Below are 20,304 nucleotides of genomic sequence, written 5' to 3' on the forward strand. Positions count from 1 at the left end.
GAAAATTCATCGGAAAGTTCCGAGGTTGTGAAACGTCGATTTTCACGAACTTTTACATAAATTTTCCGAACGAGTTGATCAGTGACCACTGATGGCCTGCGACTCCTCTCATCGTCATGAATATTTGTTGCTTCACTTTTAAATGAACGAACCCATTCACGAACAACTCATTCATTCATCACACTTGGTCCATGCACGGCACAAAGTTCCGGATGAATAGCTGCTGACGAATATTGTTTTGCCTAAGAAAACGTATAACAGCTCACACCTCGCACTTGGCGGGGTTTTCTATTGCAACTCATATTTTGAGACGTTAGAAAAGTGGAACTAGTGATCAGACAACCTTCACTCTACCACGGCTGGATGCAGACTGATCTACCGCGCACGTCTGGTCAAAGTTGATAGCGTTGCCTCACTACTTCACGCACAGTGACCAATCGGAGGTTACTTTCCGAACGCGCATCATATATCTATTTTGCGTATAGTTAACTTTCTAATCCTGTACCCTTTCTAATCTATGTAACGTAAACGCTATAGTAAGTTATGGTTAGCTTCTAATCTCTTCCGTTTTAACGAAAAGCAAAATGTATTTTTTAAAATTAATTTTATCAAAAGTATGAAATTATACTTTCATAGAAAATTTCTAATTCCAATTACGTTTTTCTAAAATACGTATTTAAATGTTTAAAATTTCAGTGTCTTATATTGGTGTTCTTATTCCTCATTACAGTAGTCTAGACGTGTGGAAAACACCGATCGATGCGAAACACAATTGGTGGGGTTACAATGTAACATCAGCTGTTAGTGGAAGAATCAAAGACCGCAGCGATGAGGAGCATTTATTACAAGTAGAATTCCAGCCGTTCTACATGAATAATCAGAGCATCTTAAGTGGAAAATGTCCTCCAGGATGGACTTTAGTGGGAAGCACTTGCTATATTTATATTGGTGCCCCCATGAAGTTTGAAGAAGCAAGGAACTTTTGCCGAGTAAGTGAGATTATTAAGTTCTATTTTGTTATAACAGTTTCTTTTAAACCAAATTTGGAAGATGAATCGGTATTTTTAATTAAAAAAATAAGTTTACTAATACTGATTGCTTTCGACATCTTCATAAGAGGAACCTGCCGCGCATGAACCATATATCAAAAACTAAGAAATGATAACATTTCCGAAATAACAAGACGAAAAATGCAACAGAAGAAATCTCTTTCTGTATATAAGAAAAGTAAATCCCATGATTTCATCGGCGGTCTTGATCACCATCAGTACTGACTGCGGGAGTAAATATGTTTCCAGCAGTAAACAGACGAAATCATTAGATACAAAGATAGGTCCACTTTTCTTATGCACAGAATAAAGTTTCTTCTGATGGTGATCAAGATAGCCGAGAGGATTGAAATTATCCAGTAAACAGACGAAATCCTTAGGTACGAAGGTAGGTTTACTTTTGTTTCGTAGTGTGTATCCTATTCCTTCGGTAAGTAAACTGCTCTGTGTATGGTTTGAGTCAGTACATGCACTCGAAGTTAATGTGGGTGTAGTTGCACCCACTGTGGCGCCGCCTATGGGTACATGTCAATTTCAAACTCACGCTCCTTGTATTCAGATAAATATCCAAACCCGTGAGCCTGGTTTTCGGGTTCAATAAATCAGCAAAGCCCGTATGAACACGAGTTCTATAATTGAATAGCGAGTCAAAGTCCGAGTTCAAATGAGTGTGAGCCCCTTTGAGCCTAAGCCCGAAAGAGTATGATTCTGAACTAGCCTGATTCTCATTTAGATTAGTGAGCGTGAGCCCCTTTGAGGTAGCGTGAGCTTTATTTACATTAGTGAGCGTGAGCCCCTTTGAGAATAGTGACCCTAAGCCCGAAAGAGTGTGAGTCTGAACTAGCCTGAGCCTCATTGAGATTCGTGAGCGTGAGCCCCTTTGAGGATAGTCAGCCTAATCCCGAGAGAGTGAGCATCTCTACTAGCGTGAGCTTCACTGAGATTCGTGAGTATGAGCTCCTTTGAGGATAGTGAGTCTAAACCCGAGAGAGTGAGAGTCTGAACTAGCGTAGGCCTCATTGAGATTAGCGAGTGTCAGTTTCTTTGAGGGTAATGAGGCTAAACCCGAGAGAGTAAGAGTCTGTGCTAGCGTGAGCATTGAAATTTGTGAGCGTGAGCCCCTTTGAGGGTAGTGAGCCTAAGGTCGAGAGAGAGAGTCTGAACTAGCGTAGACCTCATTGAGATTAGTGAGCGTCAGCTTCTTTGAGGGTAATGGGCCTAAGCCCGCGAGAGTGAGAGTCTGAACTAGGGTGAGCCTTAACGAGATTAATAAGCTAATAAACGTGAGCCCCGCTCCCTTTGAGGGTAATGATCCTAAGTCCGAGAGAGTGAGTGTCTGAACTAGCGTGAGCGTCATTGTAATTAATGGGCGTGAGTCCCTTTGAGGATAATGAGCCTAAACCCGAGAGAGTAAGTCTGTGCTAGCGTGAGCATTGAGATTAGTGAGCGTGAGTCCTTTTGAGGGTAATGATCCTAAGTCTGAGAGAGTGAAAGTCTGAACTAGGGTGAGCCTCAATGAGATTAATAAGCTAATAAACGTGAGCCCCGCTCCCTTTGAGCGTAATGATCCTAAGTCCTAGAGAGTGAGAGTCTGAACTAGGGTGAGCCTTAACGAGATTAATAAGCTAATAAACGTGAGCCCCGCTCCCTTTGAGGGTAATGATCCTAAGTCCGAGAGAGTGAGTGTCTGAACTAGCGTGAGTGTCATTGTAATTAATGGGCGTGAGTCCCTTTGAGCATAATGAGCCTAAACCCGAGAGAGTAAGTCTGTGCTAGCGTGAGCATTGAGATTAGTGAGCGTGAGTCCTTTTGAGGGTAATGATCCTAAGTCTGAGAGAGTGAGAGTCTGAAACTAGGGTGAGCCTCAATGAGATTAATAAGCTAATAAACGTGAGCCCCGCTCCCTTAGAGGGTAATGATCCTAAGTCCTAGAGAGTGAGTGTCTGAACTAGCGTGAGTGTCATTGTAATTAATGGGCGTGAGTCCCTTTGAGCATAATGAGCCTAAACCCGAGAGAGTAAGTCTGTGCTAGCGTGAGCATTGAGATTAGTGAGCGTGAGTCCTTTTGAGGGTAATGATCCTAAGTCTGAGAGAGTGAGAGTCTGAAACTAGGGTGAGCCTCAATGAGATTAATAAGCTAATAAACGTGAGCCCCGCTCCCTTAGAGGGTAATGATCCTAAGTCCTAGAGAGTGAGTGTCTGAACTAGCGTGAGTGTCATTGTAATTAATGGGCGTGAGTCCCTTTGAGCATAATGAGCCTAAACCCGAGAGAGTAAGTCTGTGCTAGCGTGAGCATTGAGATTAGTGAGCGTGAGTCCTTTTGAGGGTAATGATCCTAAGTCTGAGAGAGTGAAAGTCTGAACTAGGGTGAGCCTCAATGAGATTAATAAGCTAATAAACGTGAGCCCCGCTCCCTTTGAGCGTAATGATCCTAAGTCCTAGAGAGTGAGAGTCTGAACTAGGGTGAGCCTTAACGAGATTAATAAGCTAATAAACGTGAGCCCCGCTCCCTTTGAGGGTAATGATCCTAAGTCCGAGAGAGTGAGTGTCTGAACTAGCGTGAGTGTCATTGTAATTAATGGGCGTGAGTCCCTTTGAGCATAATGAGCCTAAACCCGAGAGAGTAAGTCTGTGCTAGCGTGAGCATTGAGATTAGTGAGCGTGAGTCCTTTTGAGGGTAATGATCCTAAGTCTGAGAGAGTGAGAGTCTGAAACTAGGGTGAGCCTCAATGAGATTAATAAGCTAATAAACGTAAGCCCCGCTCCCTTAGAGGGTAATGATCCTAAGTCCTAGAGAGTGAGTGTCTGAACTAGCGTGAGTGTCATTGTAATTAATGGGCGTGAGTCCCTTTGAGCATAATGAGCCTAAACCCGAGAGAGTAAGTCTGTGCTAGCGTGAGCATTGAGATTAGTGAGCGTGAGTCCTTTTGAGGGTAATGATCCTAAGTCTGAGAGAGTGAAAGTCTGAACTAGGGTGAGCCTCAATGAGATTAATAAGCTAATAAACGTGAGCCCCGCTCCCTTTGAGCGTAATGATCCTAAGTCCTAGAGAGTGAGAGTCTGAACTAGGGTGAGCCTTAACGAGATTAATAAGCTAATAAACGTGAGCCCCGCTCCCTTTGAGGGTAATGATCCTAAGTCCGAGAGAGTGAGTGTCTGAACTAGCGTGAGTGTCATTGTAATTAATGGGCGTGAGTCCCTTTGAGCATAATGAGCCTAAACCCGAGAGAGTAAGTCTGTGCTAGCGTGAGCATTGAGATTAGTGAGCGTGAGTCCTTTTGAGGGTAATGATCCTAAGTCTGAGAGAGTGAGAGTCTGAAACTAGGGTGAGCCTCAATGAGATTAATAAGCTAATAAACGTGAGCCCCGCTCCCTTTGAGGGTAATGATCCTAAGTCCTAGAGAGTGAGAGTCTGAACTAGGGTGAGCCTTAACGAGATTAATAAGCTAATAAACGTGAGTCCCGCTCCCTTTGAGGGTAATGATCCTAAGTCCGAGAGAGTGAGTGTCTGAACTAGCGTGAGTGTCATTGTAATTAATGGGCGTGAGTCCCTTTGAGCATAATGAGCCTAAACCCGAGAGAGTAAGTCTGTGCTAGCGTGAGCATTGAGATTAGTGAGCGTGAGTCCTTTTGAGGGTAATGATCCTAAGTCTGAGAGAGTGAAAGTCTGAACTAGGGTGAGCCTCAATGAGATTAATAAGCTAATAAACGTGAGCCCCGCTCCCTTTGAGGGTAATGATCCTAAGTCCTAGAGAGTGAGAGTCTGAACTAGGGTGAGCCTTAACGAGATTAATAAGCTAATAAACGTGAGTCCCGCTCCCTTTGAGGGTAATGATCCTAAGTTCGAGAGAGTGAGTGTCTGAACTAGCGTGAGTGTCATTGTAATTAATGGGCGTGAGTCCCTTTGAGCATAATGAGCCTAAACCCGAGAGAGTAAGTCTGTGCTAGCGTGAGCATTGAGATTAGTGAGCGTGAGTCCTTTTGAGGGTAATGATCCTAAGTCTGAGAGAGTGAAAGTCTGAACTAGGGTGAGCCTCAATGAGATTAATAAGCTAATAAACGTGAGCCCCGCTCCCTTTGAGGGTAATGATCCTAAGTCCTAGAGAGTGAGAGTCTGAACTAGGGTGAGCCTTAACGAGATTAATAAGCTAATAAACGTGAGTCCCGCTCCCTTTGAGGGTAATGATCCTAAGTCCGAGAGAGTGAGTGTCTGAACTAGCGTGAGTGTCATTGTAATTAATGGGCGTGAGTCCCTTTGAGCATAATGAGCCTAAACCCGAGAGAGTAAGTCTGTGCTAGCGTGAGCATTGAGATTAGTGAGCGTGAGTCCTTTTGAGGGTAATGATCCTAAGTCCGAGAGAGTGAGAGTCTGAACTAGCGTAGGCCTCATTGAGATTAGTGAGTGTCAGCTTCTTTGAGGATAATGAGGCTAAACCCGAGAGAGTAAGAGTCTGTGCTAGCGTGAGCATTGAGATTTGTGAGCGTGAGCCCCTTTAAGGGTAGTGAGCCTAAGGTCGAGAGTGAGAGTCTGAACTAGCATTGAGTCTTATTGAGATTAGTGAGCGTGAAAACATTTCTGGTACTGATATCTGTAGTGAGTAAAGTTTTGAATATTTATTAAAGCCTATTCTAAACAGAAGATGAACACTGATGGTATTAAGAAATCACTTAATGGTCCTTAATAACGGAACAACTTCGTGTCATAAATCTTAGAATGTTTTCGTCTGTCTACAGACATCATCAGAAGATTTATTGTAGAAAGTAATTATTTTAATAAATTAACTAGTCATTTAATACTTGTAAAAATGATTAAATTGTTTTAAAAAAATACCCAAAATAGTAAAATTTGACGTTAAGCAAATTTTTTATTCTAATTTTCTACTTGTAAATGTTACAATGTGATGTGTGTACATAAACTGTATGTATTTTCTCTTTATTTTTCTTACAGTCTGACAATGCTTCAATGCCTTATGTAATGAACAATTACCACGCTGTGTATAATTATATTAAAAGACAGCAGGATAGATTCGAGTATTATGATAAAGTATGGGTACAGCATATAGACATGATAAAACACTGCACAGTTTTCGCCTACAAAACAGTTGATATAGACGACTGCGAACGATTGAACCCCTTTTTGTGTGAAATAGGTAAGTCATTTACGTTTGCTTATTTATTTATTTATTTATTTATTCATTCTAACATAGTGTTTCTCAAACTGTGGTCCTCGAGATATGACCTTGTGGTCCTCTTAGATTAAATAGTCCAAAATTTCATCATTACCAATCTATAAGGGCCAAGTTTTGTCACTGCAACCATAGATGTCTCTCTCGTGCTACTTTTTTTGATGCTGCAGTAATTTATTACAGCCAGTAATTCTGTTTTCTGCAGATTGCTAATGAAAGTCTGTTCTTAATCTGTTTCAGGTATTGATAAGTTTGTTATTCATATGTAATGGTGGATTGCTTCCTTTTCTTACAGATCCTAAAGTATTCATCGACCCGTTGGGCTGGACTCAAGATATTGTGACTGTGGCAGTGCTCGGTTGTGTTGGAGCTGCCCTAATTTTAGTGGCACTAATTGCAGGATTCTGGTTCTCAAAATCACGCCATCGACATGCAGAACGTCTGGAACGCAGAAATTCCATCCGAGCTTCTTTACATTCGGTGCGTTCCATTTCGTCATCTCATGGAGGATTTAACGAACTGGGTTATCGTCGAAAAGGGCCTTCGGTAAGTAGTTTATTGTTATAAAAAGTTAAGAGCCTGCCTTACTAAAAATAATACAAAATTTACCATTTTTCTTTTGCTTGTGTATTCCAAAGTGAAAGGAGATAATGAAATGCAACTTACCACAATCATAGATAATGGTATTTTACAACAGACAATATGAACCTGAAGAATTTTCAGTGTTGCCATCCATAGAAATTACAGTGTCCCCAGAATAACATTTCCCCCAAAATCTAAGTTAAGGCAGCGACAACAGGAACGAACTCAACTGCATTTGATTACGTATCATATTGTTTTGGAATCGTTTGAACCATTTTTTAAATAACATTATTACCTAATTTTAATAACTGTATGTTAAAATTATTTTGTTTATTACAAATACAACTTGTGATGTTTTTAAATAAAATTCTTCTAGTCTTCAGGACCATTTTCAATATTATTTGTCAATAAGGGTCGCTTTTGAGTTGTGTCACTGTTATACTAAAGAGGTAATATTAAATCTCTTGTCTTCATGAGACATTTTAAAAGATTTACATGGTAGTTTTTGTTTAATCATTAGGCGCTTTTCTTTATATATTCGCTAGTGTATGCGCAATATTTGAATATAATTTACCAGTAGTTATATTGTTGTGAATACAATGTTAATAATAATAATCATAGGTATTCTGCCATTATTGGTAGGTCACTTGCCGCAATTGAGAAACATTCATGTTCCACGGTCTTCCGCTAACCTCTTCGTCTTCATGTACGATTTTTTTTTTGTTTTTTTTTGTTTTCGTATCGTCCATTAATTGTAGTATCCTTCGCCCCTTCCTCTCTTTCGTGCCACCATACCTCTAGCACGTCCCTCATGATACAGTTTCTTCTTAGCCAATGTCCCAACCAATTTCTCTTCTTTTTCTTAATAATATCTAAAACTGTTCTTTTCTCATCTATCATTTATAACACTATTTCACTCATTTTCGGTTCGACCCAGCTAATTTTCTCCAATTTTCTCCACACCCACCATAATTTTTTGTGTAATGCCCATGTTTCCGACCCATACAATGCAGTACTCCACATGAAGCATTTTATAAGTCTGTTTCTCAACTCAATTGATTCAAGGTTTCATTAAATGGTATTTTCTTCCTCCTAAAGGCTTCTTTCGCCATTCCTATCCTTGCTTTTATTTCACGTTCACACTTCATATCATATCATACTACCCAGGTATCGAAAATATACTCAGTATGTTAATAAAGAAGTTTAAGATTATTCCTATTATTATTTTCTGATGATGCGGAAATAAGAACTTTGGGTTATTTTCTGATGTAACATTAGCGACTTTTTTTTTAATTTATAAAAGTTCTCAATGAGTAAATATAAATGTTGTATCTAGAACCTTGTGAAAATATATCTAGACTTGAAATTTGTGTTGTCAGATAATGAGTGTCTTCTTTGATACATATCCTTGGTAACATAAAAATTCCCTTGGCAACATGATTAAGAATGAAAATTTTAAAAGGTAAAACGTTGTGAGAAACGAATGTTGATGAATTAATTCTGCTTCAAAGACTAAGAAACAAACAAACAAAATAAATAATTAAATAAATAAATAATCAGTAGTTGCATGAAATGTATTAATTCATTTGAAACGATGAGGAACCATTGTACGTGAATGTAAATAGATCAGAATTACTTTTTGGATCAAAAGATCCAATATATTTCAATCAGGCATTTTCTTGTAGGCCTTATATCTGGAGAACTACATGTATTGCTGCCAAACTCAAACTATCACTTAACTCAGTATGATGTACCTATTCCGTAGAAAATATGAAAACTCGATTTAGAGAACGTTCAAAAATTTTTGGCCCCTGATCCAAAAACTAACTATTGGCACACGAAAATGTTCTTGTAGGTCTTATATCTGGAAAACTACATACAGTATAGCCAAACCAAACTATCATTTAACTCAATATGATGTGCTTATTCCGTAGAAAATACGAAAAATCTATTTAAAGGCCGTTCAAAAATTTTATGGCCCTTGATCCAAAAACTAATTATTTACCAAGATCGCAATATTTTGATCCATTTTTTTTTGGTTTCCTAAAATTCTTGTTAAGTGTTATTCACTGTGTAAATGTTCATTGAATGATTGTAATATGATTACAATGTATTTTTACTTTGCAGAGCCAGAAGTCGAGTCCTGCCATGTCTAAACTGAGCGAATATAAGAAAATGAACGGGAGTCTCGATTCGATGGACAAATCCCAGTTTAACTCTTCAATGGAAGATAACCAATCCTACGACATCTACGAAGCCCACAACCCTGATGCTCACAACCCCTTTGGATACTCTGATTTCGGTAACAAATACGCAAAGGATACGAAATTTGAGAACGAAGCAGTGAATGCTGTTGTGAACCCACCTTTTAATTTGGCTTACAAGAACGAAGGTTACCGTGATACGTCAACATTTTCCTCCCGTGAGCCTTTGCGTAGTACGTGGACGTCAAACAGTGATATGGCAGCCGGTGGTGGCGCTAGTGGAGGTGAAATAGCGTGTAATGGAAGCACGGTAAGTTTTAAGAATGATTCCTCCGGAAGTAATTTCAATACATCATCCAATCCTTTGAACTGTAGCGTAAACACAGACTCCACGTTGGAGATGAAACGGGATCTTGATATAACAAGAGAAAGTGATATCCCCAGTGAGTACGCGCCAACAGTGCATTCTGTGGCCAGTGTGCCTGCGAGACCTCCGCAGGACTTTTATTATAAGCCAAGTTCTAGCAAATTACTAGAAACAAACATTGACGACGAAGCTATACGGCCTCAGAGTCAGTTATTAGAAACTAATTTCGATACAGCGGTTCCACACCCGTCCAGATCTAAAAGTGAAGCTATTTTAGAAACTAATTTTGACTATGATCCTACGTATGAAACGCCTAGACAAGTGCCTATGTCTAGTAGAAGTAAAAGTCAACCACTAGAAACCGCAATGTGAACTTATTTTATTGTTGTCTATGAACAAAACAAAAGACTGATTAGTTGTAAGTATGTCATTTACTTACGCACCAAAACTTGTCAGTAATAATGGTGAGACTATACGAGTGTTCCAGATAAGAAGTGGTGCACAAAGAATTCAGTGTAGACAATGAAAAGAGAAGAACCACTGAAAATTTTTAAATTAAACTTTCCAACACTGGATGGAGTGATAAAAGCCAGAAAAATGCAATTTGCAAGAGCGGAAAATAAAGTAATGACACTTTATAATTATTGAATATAAAAAAGTGGAATTGTTAGCAGGGCCGGCTCTACCACATATGCAACACGTGCATTTGCACGGGGCGGCAAATTTCGAGGGGTGCCAAAATTTGTCATAACTATATTATTTAGAATAAATATTTCTTGTTGGGAACAAATTTCATAATGATGGTAGTTACATTTACCAAGCTGACCTTCTATCTGAATACCACGTTCATAAATCATGTCGCATTAGTTTAAGGTCACATGGACATGTGCTAAAGCAAATAGTCAAATAAATCCTAGCATGACTTGCTTAATTGTTGTCAAATACAAGAATTCAATTCTCGAACAGTAACGAACACCTGTTCCACTTAGTTAGTTATCACAGTTTTGATATGAAACTAGCCTTGTCTTTATCACAAACAAGTTCCTTATCTAAATACCAATCGTTCTAGCTTTGGAACTGCTTTTAAGTTCCTTATCATTGAAGATGGGATTTTTTAAAAAAATTTTTAAACATATGTAGAAGGAAAATCAAGAAATGAAAATCAAGAACTAGTTGCACTGGAATTGAATTCTAGTGCAACTAATGAAAATGATTATGCTTGATATATTAATATTGAAGCTCGATATTGAATTCTATAAAGAGGATTACCACCTTTCTTCTGCAGGTGTATTTGCTTTATCTTTCACTAACATAACAGATTAGTATTTAATAAAAATGAAGACTACAAAACTGCATTTGTAGTATTTAGGCATTTGTCAGCGCGAGTGCCCTTTCCCTCCTCTTCGTTGTTCATGATGGAATACCATACTTAAACTAGTAGCTTTTATAAAATTTATTTATTTTATTTTATTTTATTATTATTTTTTTTTTTAAGAAAGGGGGCAGTAAATTGCCTAGAGCCGGCCCTGATTGTTAGGATTCATTTCGAGTTATAACAAGCGCTAAGCTTTGTAACAATATATGTGAATTAACTATATTTTCTATTTTACACTTTACAACAATGAATTGATTGGTTTTAAATGTGTATATTTAGTGCGTTTTTGATGTTAAAGCTTGTACCATATTTTCTGTAAGGACATACATTCCTTTATAGGTATCTAATCATACCTATAAGTGTATTTGTTTTTTTAGTACTTGTAATGTTATTGTTGGTATTAGCAGCTTTTTTTTCAGTTCTCGAGAGAAACCTTATTGCCTGTGATATATACTTTGTAAAACATTATACCAATCAGAAGTGTATCATTGTGAAACTTAATTCAATAAAAGATCAAGTTACTTGATGTACTGGTACCAGGGACCAAGCACAAGGATCTATAGAGGTATTTGAACCCTAAAATAAATATTTGAAACTATTACAAGATTATGTGCACAATGAAATTATGTATATTTTCTATTTAGACCTTTTTTATGATAAAGAAACTATATCTATCGATAATTCTTGAGTAAACCTGTCTTCAATTAATTGTATATTCTAACTTTGTATCGTACAAACTTTGTCTTTATAATATCTATATTTCATTACTTACTTTTTTAAACCAAGAAATTAAAATTAAAAAAAAACTCTTCGTATAATATCTATCAATCTTTAGTTGTAAATATTGCACATAAACAGCATAGAGAATTATTCATAATTTTATTAAGTTTCTTCCTCATATTCTATTCTGTTGTATATTTACTATATTTCTTAAAAAAAATCTATGCATGAAAAGACACGTGTGCTATTATTATATATTATAATGCCGCAAAATTTTTGTCCAAGTGTAATGATTTCTCTTTGTTGTGAACAATATATATGTATATATACAGGGTGTTACAAAAAGTGTCAGAATATTTTAGGAACAGATTTCTCACATCAAAATAAGAAAAAAAGTTCAAATGGACCTCTGCTCAAAAGTGGATAGTTTCGGAGTTATAGGGTGCCGAAAACGTGAAACAAGGGAACTTTAAAAGTTTATAGCTCCATTACTATGGAACTTACCGTAGTCGGGTCAAGACATCATTGAGAAACTGGTATGTGAACTATTCAAATATCCATGTTTAAGAATGCTCCAGTTACTTGCACACCAATTTTTAGAGAGGTAGGTGGAGAGTGATCAAGTACTCCCAAACTGCCTTTCTAAAAATGATTATTCAAGTACTCCCAAACAGCCTTTCTAAAAATGATTGTGCAAGAACTCCCAAACATCTTTTCTAAAAATGATTGTGCAAATACTCCCAAACATCCTTTCTAAAAATGATTGTGCAAGCACTCCCAAACAGCCTTTCTAAAAATGATTGTGCAAGTACTCCCAAACAGCCTTTCTAAAAATGATTGTTCAAGTACTCCCAAACAGCCTTTCTAAAAATGATTGTGCAAGCACTCCCAAACAGCCTTTCTAAAAATGATTGTGCAAGTACTCCCAAACAGCCTTTCTAAAAATGATTGTTCAAGTACTCCCAAACAGCCTTTCTAAAATGATTGTTCAAGTACTCCCAAACAGCCTTTCTAAAAATGATTGTGCAAGTACTCCCAAACAGCCTTTCTAAAAATGATTGTGCAAGAACTCCCAAACATCTTTTCTAAAAATGATTGTGCAAATACTCCCAAACATCCTTTCTAAAAATGATTGTGCAAGCACTCCCAAACAGCCTTTCTAAAAATGATTGTGCAAGTACTCCCAAACAGCCTTTCTAAAAATGATTGTACAAGTACCGGTGGTTCTGAAAGATGGATATTTGGATAGTTTACGTACCAGTTCCTCAGTGATGTCTTGACCCGATTATGATAGGTCTCACAGTATTGGAACTATGCATTTCTAAAACTCACTTATTTCATGTTTTCAGCACCCTATAACTCCGAAACTATCCACTTTGGAGCACAGGTCCATATGAACTTTTTTTCTTATTTTGATGTAAGGAATCTGTTCTCAAAATATTGTGACATATTTATGTAACCCTGTATCTATTTTCCAATTGTGCACCAGTTGTTTATTTTATATCTTATTCAGGTTGATAGTCATAATAATTATATGAGAACTAAGTAAATTAATGTGCCGAAGTCAAGATTCCAAAACCTGAGAAAGAGAGCGTGAATGTGTGGAAAACAGAAATCGGAAATGTTCCGTGCTTTGTGTGGATGTGAATATTTGTGATATATTTTCAGGGAGAACGAGTGCATTTGTTTTTTTTATATATATATAAAGAACAAACAAAAAGTGCATCACTAAAAAGAGTGTTTGTAAAACATAGTTAATTATAAGTGTAAAATGTTAATGACTTTGTACACAGTTACTTTAAGTATTACAAGATTAAAAAAAAAAAGAACTATATTTTTCTACTTAAAAGAACGGAAATCATAATTGTGGATAAATGTTTCCGAGTTATTCTAACGAAATATACAGCATAATTGCGTCTTGTTCAAATACTTACTATATTTTTCATCTGTTATATGAATGTTCTATGCATGAATATTTTTTCTTTTCATTTTCATATGTTCTCTACATCAAATCAATATGTGAAAATGAATTTGCTATTTATTTAATGCGTTTTTTTAAAAAAATAGTGTGTAATTTTTCATGTGCAATAACTATGAATACATTTGTACTTCTGAAATTTCTTGCCCATCAAACCTTAATATCTTTTTACTGTTGTTAGTGTAAATATATATGTATCACAAGAATTTTATCCGTAGCTCACTCAATTCCTTAAGTATGTTTTAATGTAAATAGTAAATGAATTTGTAACTACTAATAAGAATTTCTAGTAGAACATCAAACCTTAGATATCATTAGCAAAACGTAGTATACAGGGTGAACTTGAAAGATGTGCACAAACTCTGGGAAGTGATTCGTGACATCAAAAGAAGACAAAAAGTCCTCTTGCATGTTTTCGAATTCCGTGTCATGCACGAGTGACGGCGGTGCCAACTTGGAATCGAAAATCGAATCCTGGCAATTGGAATGGTACAGAGATATGCAACAACTTACGCACGTGTTCTTTTGATGTCACGATTCACCTTCCGAAGTATGTGCACATCTTTCTGTTCCGTTCCAATCGTCAGGATTTGATTTTCGATTCAAGTTGGCACCCCTATCACTCCTACACGACGCGGAATTGGACAACATGCAAGAAGACTTTTTGTCTTCTTTTGATGTCACGAATCACCTTTAGGAGTTTGTGCACATCTTTCGGGATCACCCTGTATATTTGCTTGTTCGTTACTGTACTTAAAATACAGTATAAATTAATTCTGTATGTGATTATTAGAATTATAGATAATTGGCAAAAATATGTTATTATAATAATGGCAATAGAAGAAATATATGTTTATATGAAGAAATTAGAACAGCAAATATAGATCGTAACGTAGCAAATAAATTGTATTACAATCTTAAAACTTAATTAATTCTGTTTTTTCATTTTGTTTGAAATATTCGACAAGTTTTGGATTTTATAAAATATGATTTCTTTGTGGCTGAAAGAAGAGCATTAAAATAACATTAATTACATTTTCTTTAAAAAATAAAATTCTCCATGTGTTGTAAGATAAATTAGAAAGTTTGCATTTTTAAATATATACTACATTTTTCATGATCATTATATACTATAAGTTGAATAAAGTTCGTTCTTTTTTTCTGAAATTATTCTTAAAAACAATATAGTTTCAAAACAATTTTTAAATATAAATAATTCAAAGTTTGATAACTGCACAAACGGAAAAAATGTACGTCCAATGTCGCGTTTAATTATATTTTCTCTTTATTTTTTAACCAAAATAATTTATTTCAGTTTACGAAGTCTACTATAAAGCACAATATCATTTACCTTTATCTAAGTTGAGTACGGATAGATTTTTACATTGTTATGCATTAATGTTTATGAATGAATCAATCGAACAAAAGAATGTATATTGTATATTAATTATTCTTTTTAAAATACATAATTGTTACTGTAATGTATCAGTGCCTTGTATTACGTGTATCTTTACAATTTTGTTCTAAATGCTTAAAGAGATAGAAAATAAAATGCCTTATAGTGGACGGATAATTTTGGTAAAATAATCATAAGTATTATAAATAGTATGGAGTCAATTAATCGTATAATATTTATATTTTTATATCAAACTATCCAACCTAAGTGAAGATGTTTCTAAGTGTCAGGAATAACCAACACTTTTCTGACCAGAGTATATACACTTATTTGTTAAAACTAAAATACAGTGTTACAGTTTCGAGAACTTAACATTATCTTCATCAGAGTTAGTGTCTGATGAAGATAACGTTAGGTTGTCGAAACCAAACACTATATTTAGTTTTAGTAAATAAGTGTATATACTCTGGTCAGACAAGTGTTGGTTATTCTTGTAGTAAGTTCCAGAGTCGTGATGGATAGAGCTACGTCTAAATGTGATATGTCTTCCATTAGCGTTTAAAGGATATGAATGAATGGGAAATAAGAAAAAATACAATATGTAAGTTTGTTTGTGCCTTGAAACAATATTCTAAATTGAAAAGTTGGGCATATTTATACATCTACTGCCAGCCCAATTATCTTTAATGAAAGCTAATTATGTTGAACATCATCCATGTATTTTTTACATGTATATAAATGTGAATGAGTGGTTTCTGCATAATATTAAAATATCGATGAAATCATATTTGAGTGCATTCTATTATATCTTTTAAAATATGTAATTATGAATAATTACTGACCTACACAGACTAATTAGGCATTCGTATGATCACAAAATAATATTTAGGCCGTTTAAACATCATGTTGGCCTAAAGATTATAATGTTCGTATGTGTGCGTTGTGCGTTATCTTTGTTTACAAATGTGTTCATTATGTTGAGACGTAATGTGTGGACCAATGATTTTTTGTGATATTTACATATAACTTTTTTTGAAATAACATTTGTTTGTGCATGAGTGTACATTTGTATGAAATTTGCCTTACAAAAGAAATGGAACAGTGTAATTTTTATAGTGGATTCTTTTTTATATAAAACATAAAAAAAACCTTGTAAATTAATATTTATAGAAATGTAAAAGATATCACCTATGGAGATGTTGTTTTCTTTTGTTTATCGCTCACTAGCAGAATATCCGTTCTTCGCACGGGAAGAATATGTTTCATTTTGGACATAAAGGGCTTAATTTGGATTTAAACGGCATCGGAAGTGTCACTATTCGTCTCAGTGACCCCGAAAACTATGAATTCGACACTAACATCGGTCATTTGCGATAATTTCTAAATATCTCCCCCATTCCCATCCCCTAAGTTGCACCATCAAAGTGAAATGACAAAAAACATCCCAGGCCTCAACCTCATCTATATGGCAAATTTGATCGAGATCAGTCTCGTGGTTCAAGTTTTATTTATTTTATATATATATATATATATATATATATATATATATCCTCCTCTCCCTTCTCTAAGTTGAACTGTCAAAGTGAAATGACAAAAACAATCCTAGACCCAAACTTAATCTATGTTGAAAATTTGATCGAGATCGGTCGGGTGGCTCAAGAGTTGAGTTGAGTTGATTTTGAGTTTAACGTCCCGTTCAGCAGCGAGCTATATGAGACTTGGACCTACTGATTAACGTGGAATCCAAACCACATGAGCTGCCGCCGGGAATCGAACCCGGGTCTTCCACCCCAAAGGCGCGTATGCTAACCGCTTAGCCACGGAGGAGCTCCGGGTGGTTCAAAAGTTATTAAGTCACAAATATAGTCATTTTCATTACCTTCTCTAATTGGTCAAATCTTGCAATCAATTTTTCAAACTAACTTCTACAAACTCAATTTTCTTTAAGTCTTGCATACATACAAATGGCGTAGCTCTTAAAGGAAGTCACTTCGCTAAAAATTAATATTTTATCGCTACATGGTAAAAGAACTGGTACACATTCTAGCGCTATAAGCTTGTATGATACTTGTACAAATAAAGTTTTAATTTTTATCGTTGTGACCTTCCGCAAGAGTGCCCCTGGACGTAGTCTTAGGAAACGCCAGCAAGCCTCGTATCGTTTGTTCAGAAGAAAAGTCCTTTGTTAAGAGTCTTCATCCCGGCGAAATTAAAATACCGCTAATTTTACAGTAATTATGTGATATCTTCAAATAGATAAAAAGATTATTGAAATATGGAACAAGAGCGCCCTAGACAATATTATTTTCCGTGAGATACCGTTATCACAAGTCGCCTAGTGGCTTTCCGTTTTCAGCTGTTTAGAAACGCGAAAATAAATACCGATTTTTAAAATGGCTCGAAATCGAAAGCAGATAAGTGAGTCGTGATAACGGTTTCTCATGTAAAATAATATTGTCTAAGGCGCTCTTGTTCCACATTTCGATTATCTTTTATCTACTTGAAGATATCACATAATTGCTGTAAAATTAGTGGTATTTTAATTTCGCCGGGATGAAGACTTAATGCATGCAAATTGTGTCTGCTGGCATTTGTACTAATTGTCGCATTTTTTTATTTTTTATTTTATTTTTTTTAATATCCTGTGCCGAATGTAACGCATCCCAGTCTGTGAGACAATTTGCATACGTATCGATCTCACTTCCCTTTTACCAAACCACATGCTACGTTTCATGAAAATTGGATATGTTTAAGGTAAGTTTAACATTAAATGTGGATATTTTAACAATACAGTGAACCTACCTCCTTACCTCCGACTTACTTTAACTTCCAACCAATAGGAGTCATTGTGAAGTATGTAAAAATAAATTATGCGTTATTTGTCATGAAAGTCGGACAAGTTTACGAAATTTATTATACATCATATTTTTGAAGATGGGGTTAAATTTAAATCTCCTTGTCCGGTTTAAAACGTAAAATAAGTATAATTTAGAAGCCCAAAGGAAAGTATACGCCATACTACATCAAAATCGAATAATTTCTACGGAAGTTATCGTGAAAATTATTTTGTTATGGAAATGCGAACACTTCGAAGCTATGGATCAAGGTATATAAAATAACAGGTAGCCCCAGTTCGCGTTCAGGATTCTGATTGTCTTCCTGTCCAGTGTTTCTTCCAGATATGTTTTTTGGGGGGCACTGCCCCCCGAAGCTCTGAAAGTGCCCCCTGGGCGACACCAAAATAATACGTCTATAATATAATTATAAATAGAATAGTACCAGCTATCTTCCCCCCCCCCAGAATATTAAGAGTACCCCGGAACATTTTTTTCTGTAAGAACGACTGTTCCTGTCCGTATTTCATGTGGAGAGACTTTTGCCCATCTTGAAACAGTATACCAACTAGTGTAATTGCGTGTGCAACGTTTCACTTGTTCTCTTGAACGATACTAGGGATACCCAAGGATGTTATAAAATAAGAGGATCTGCCCATATGTATCTTCATCCTATCAACTGAATGAAACCAAAAACAAGCTAGCATTGGCATGTCTGATTGACTACTCTCGTTTCCACCACATGTGTTGACTCAAAACATTGTAATCTTCATATGTAGACATGTAGTGTGTCTGTCGTTTATTTTTATTTAAGTCGTTGCTTTAGATTTATATTATAGAATGGTTACATGCTGCACGTATGGGTGTACAAACACTAATGAGAGGAAATTTCCCAGAATAACCTTTCACAGATAAGAAAATCACCAATCATAGGATATATATGACTGTGACGTTTGGCTCCACGATTCTCTATTTTATAACATCCTTGGCGATACCTCCACGCGACGTCACCGACCGAAAAGTATCCTGGGAAAAATGAGAGCAGAAAGGCTGAATCGAGAGTCCCTTGCTATGTATGAACTCATCCTTTATCATTGCCCGACTTCAACCTCAAAGCATGGGGATGAGTGAATAGTGTTAATAACGATACACGCCATTCTACATCAAAGTCGAAATTTTGCACCAAGTTGTGTTGGGGAATTGTTCTTTTATCACTTATATAAGCGGAAGCTTCCAAGTTAAGGTTGACTTGACCAAGGATGCTATAAATAGAGGATCTGCCCTTAGAACAAAATCTTGAAGCCAGACGTCACAGTTTCGCCACCCCTACTCTGCCCACTCCGCCCAATAAGATCGCAATGTTTTGAGCCAACAATCATGGCGGAAACGAAAGCAGCCAATCAGACATGGCGGAAACGAGAGCAACCAATCAGACGTGCCGATGCTCGGTTGTTTTCTGGCTTCATTGATTTAATAGGATGAAGATACATACGGGCAGATACTCTATTTTGTAACATCCTTGGATTTGACCCTATTGGTTTTGACTGTTTCTTATTCCTCCAATTATTTAGTAATCGTTCACTTGGGCTTGTTAATATTTGTCGTTTAGGTTTCCTGGCATAATCATGAAATGTTAAACTAAAGATATATTTGAATGAGGCTGTATTTCAATTCATTTCTAAAAATCATGTCGTAAGTACTGAAGACGCTTTCCGACATGTAGTCAATAGAATATTTCATTTTATGGCATTAGAATAATATTAATTCTTAACGTTTTGCAACACTGTGAGACTATTTCATCCCCGTTGATCTAGCGGTTAGCACGTGATATATATAGTGCGTTCATTAATACTCTCAAGAAGAACTTGAATGGTTTCCAACGATTTGCCACAATTTTCAAATTTTCATAATCAATCTTTAAAAAATATATATTATTATTTCTAATGAGGTAAAGACCTCTCGGACATACTGTATTTGAAATGTAGATAGTATTAATGTCACAAATGATAAAAGAAAAGTGGTCAATTACAAAATTTTAATCGTTAAAACTCAGAAAATAGGGAAACAAAAACTGAAGTATAGGATAAATTGTCCTTTATAGTCAGGAGAGACTTCGGAGAAAGTGGAGTAAAATACGGAGAATATTGGATGAATACAGGAAGCTTGAAGTGCTATCAGAGAAATATTCTACAATTGTATTACTGTTACTGAAAGATCCAAATATTTTCTTGTAGGCCTTATATCAGGAGAACTACATATAGTGTAGCCAAACCCAAACTATCACTTAACTCAATATGATGTGCTTATTCCGAAAAAATACAAAAACGCGATTTAAGGGGCCGTTCAAAAAATTTTGTGGCCCTTGATCCAAAAACTAATTACTGGCTAAGATCGCAATCTTTTGATGCATTTTTTTGAATTATTCCTAAAATTCTTGGCCAAGACTGAAATCTTTTGATCCATTTTCTTGATTATTATTAAAATGTTTGTTTTTATTTACAAAAGTTAGTATAAGTCCTTGTAAAAAAAAAAAAAAAATACTTTGTAAATTTAACAATTAGTGTTACAGGATAAGTATGCTACCATTCATTAAGATAAAACTGATTTTGGCC

At 36.0% G+C, this 20,304-nt stretch overlaps 1 protein-coding gene across 1 annotated transcript in view; it reads left to right on the plus strand.

Moving 5' to 3' along the window:
- bark (C-type lectin domain-containing protein bark beetle) overlaps positions 1-16,051 on the plus strand; it is a 185,706-nt gene extending 169,655 nt beyond the window's left edge. The window contains exons 24-27 of the mRNA XM_081758239.1: positions 731-989; positions 5,999-6,200; positions 6,532-6,782; positions 8,946-16,051. Coding sequence (XP_081614365.1) covers positions 731-989; positions 5,999-6,200; positions 6,532-6,782; positions 8,946-9,761 — 1,528 coding nt within the window. The 3' untranslated portion in view covers positions 9,762-16,051. The remainder of the gene's footprint in view (positions 1-730; positions 990-5,998; positions 6,201-6,531; positions 6,783-8,945) is intronic.
- Positions 16,052-20,304: the final 4,253 nt, after the last annotated feature.

The sequence above is a fragment of the Thermobia domestica genome, chromosome 5, assembly GCF_964235325.1.
Source record: "Thermobia domestica chromosome 5, izTheDome1.hap1.1, whole genome shotgun sequence".
Classification (NCBI taxonomy): Eukaryota; Metazoa; Arthropoda; class Insecta; order Zygentoma; family Lepismatidae; genus Thermobia; species Thermobia domestica.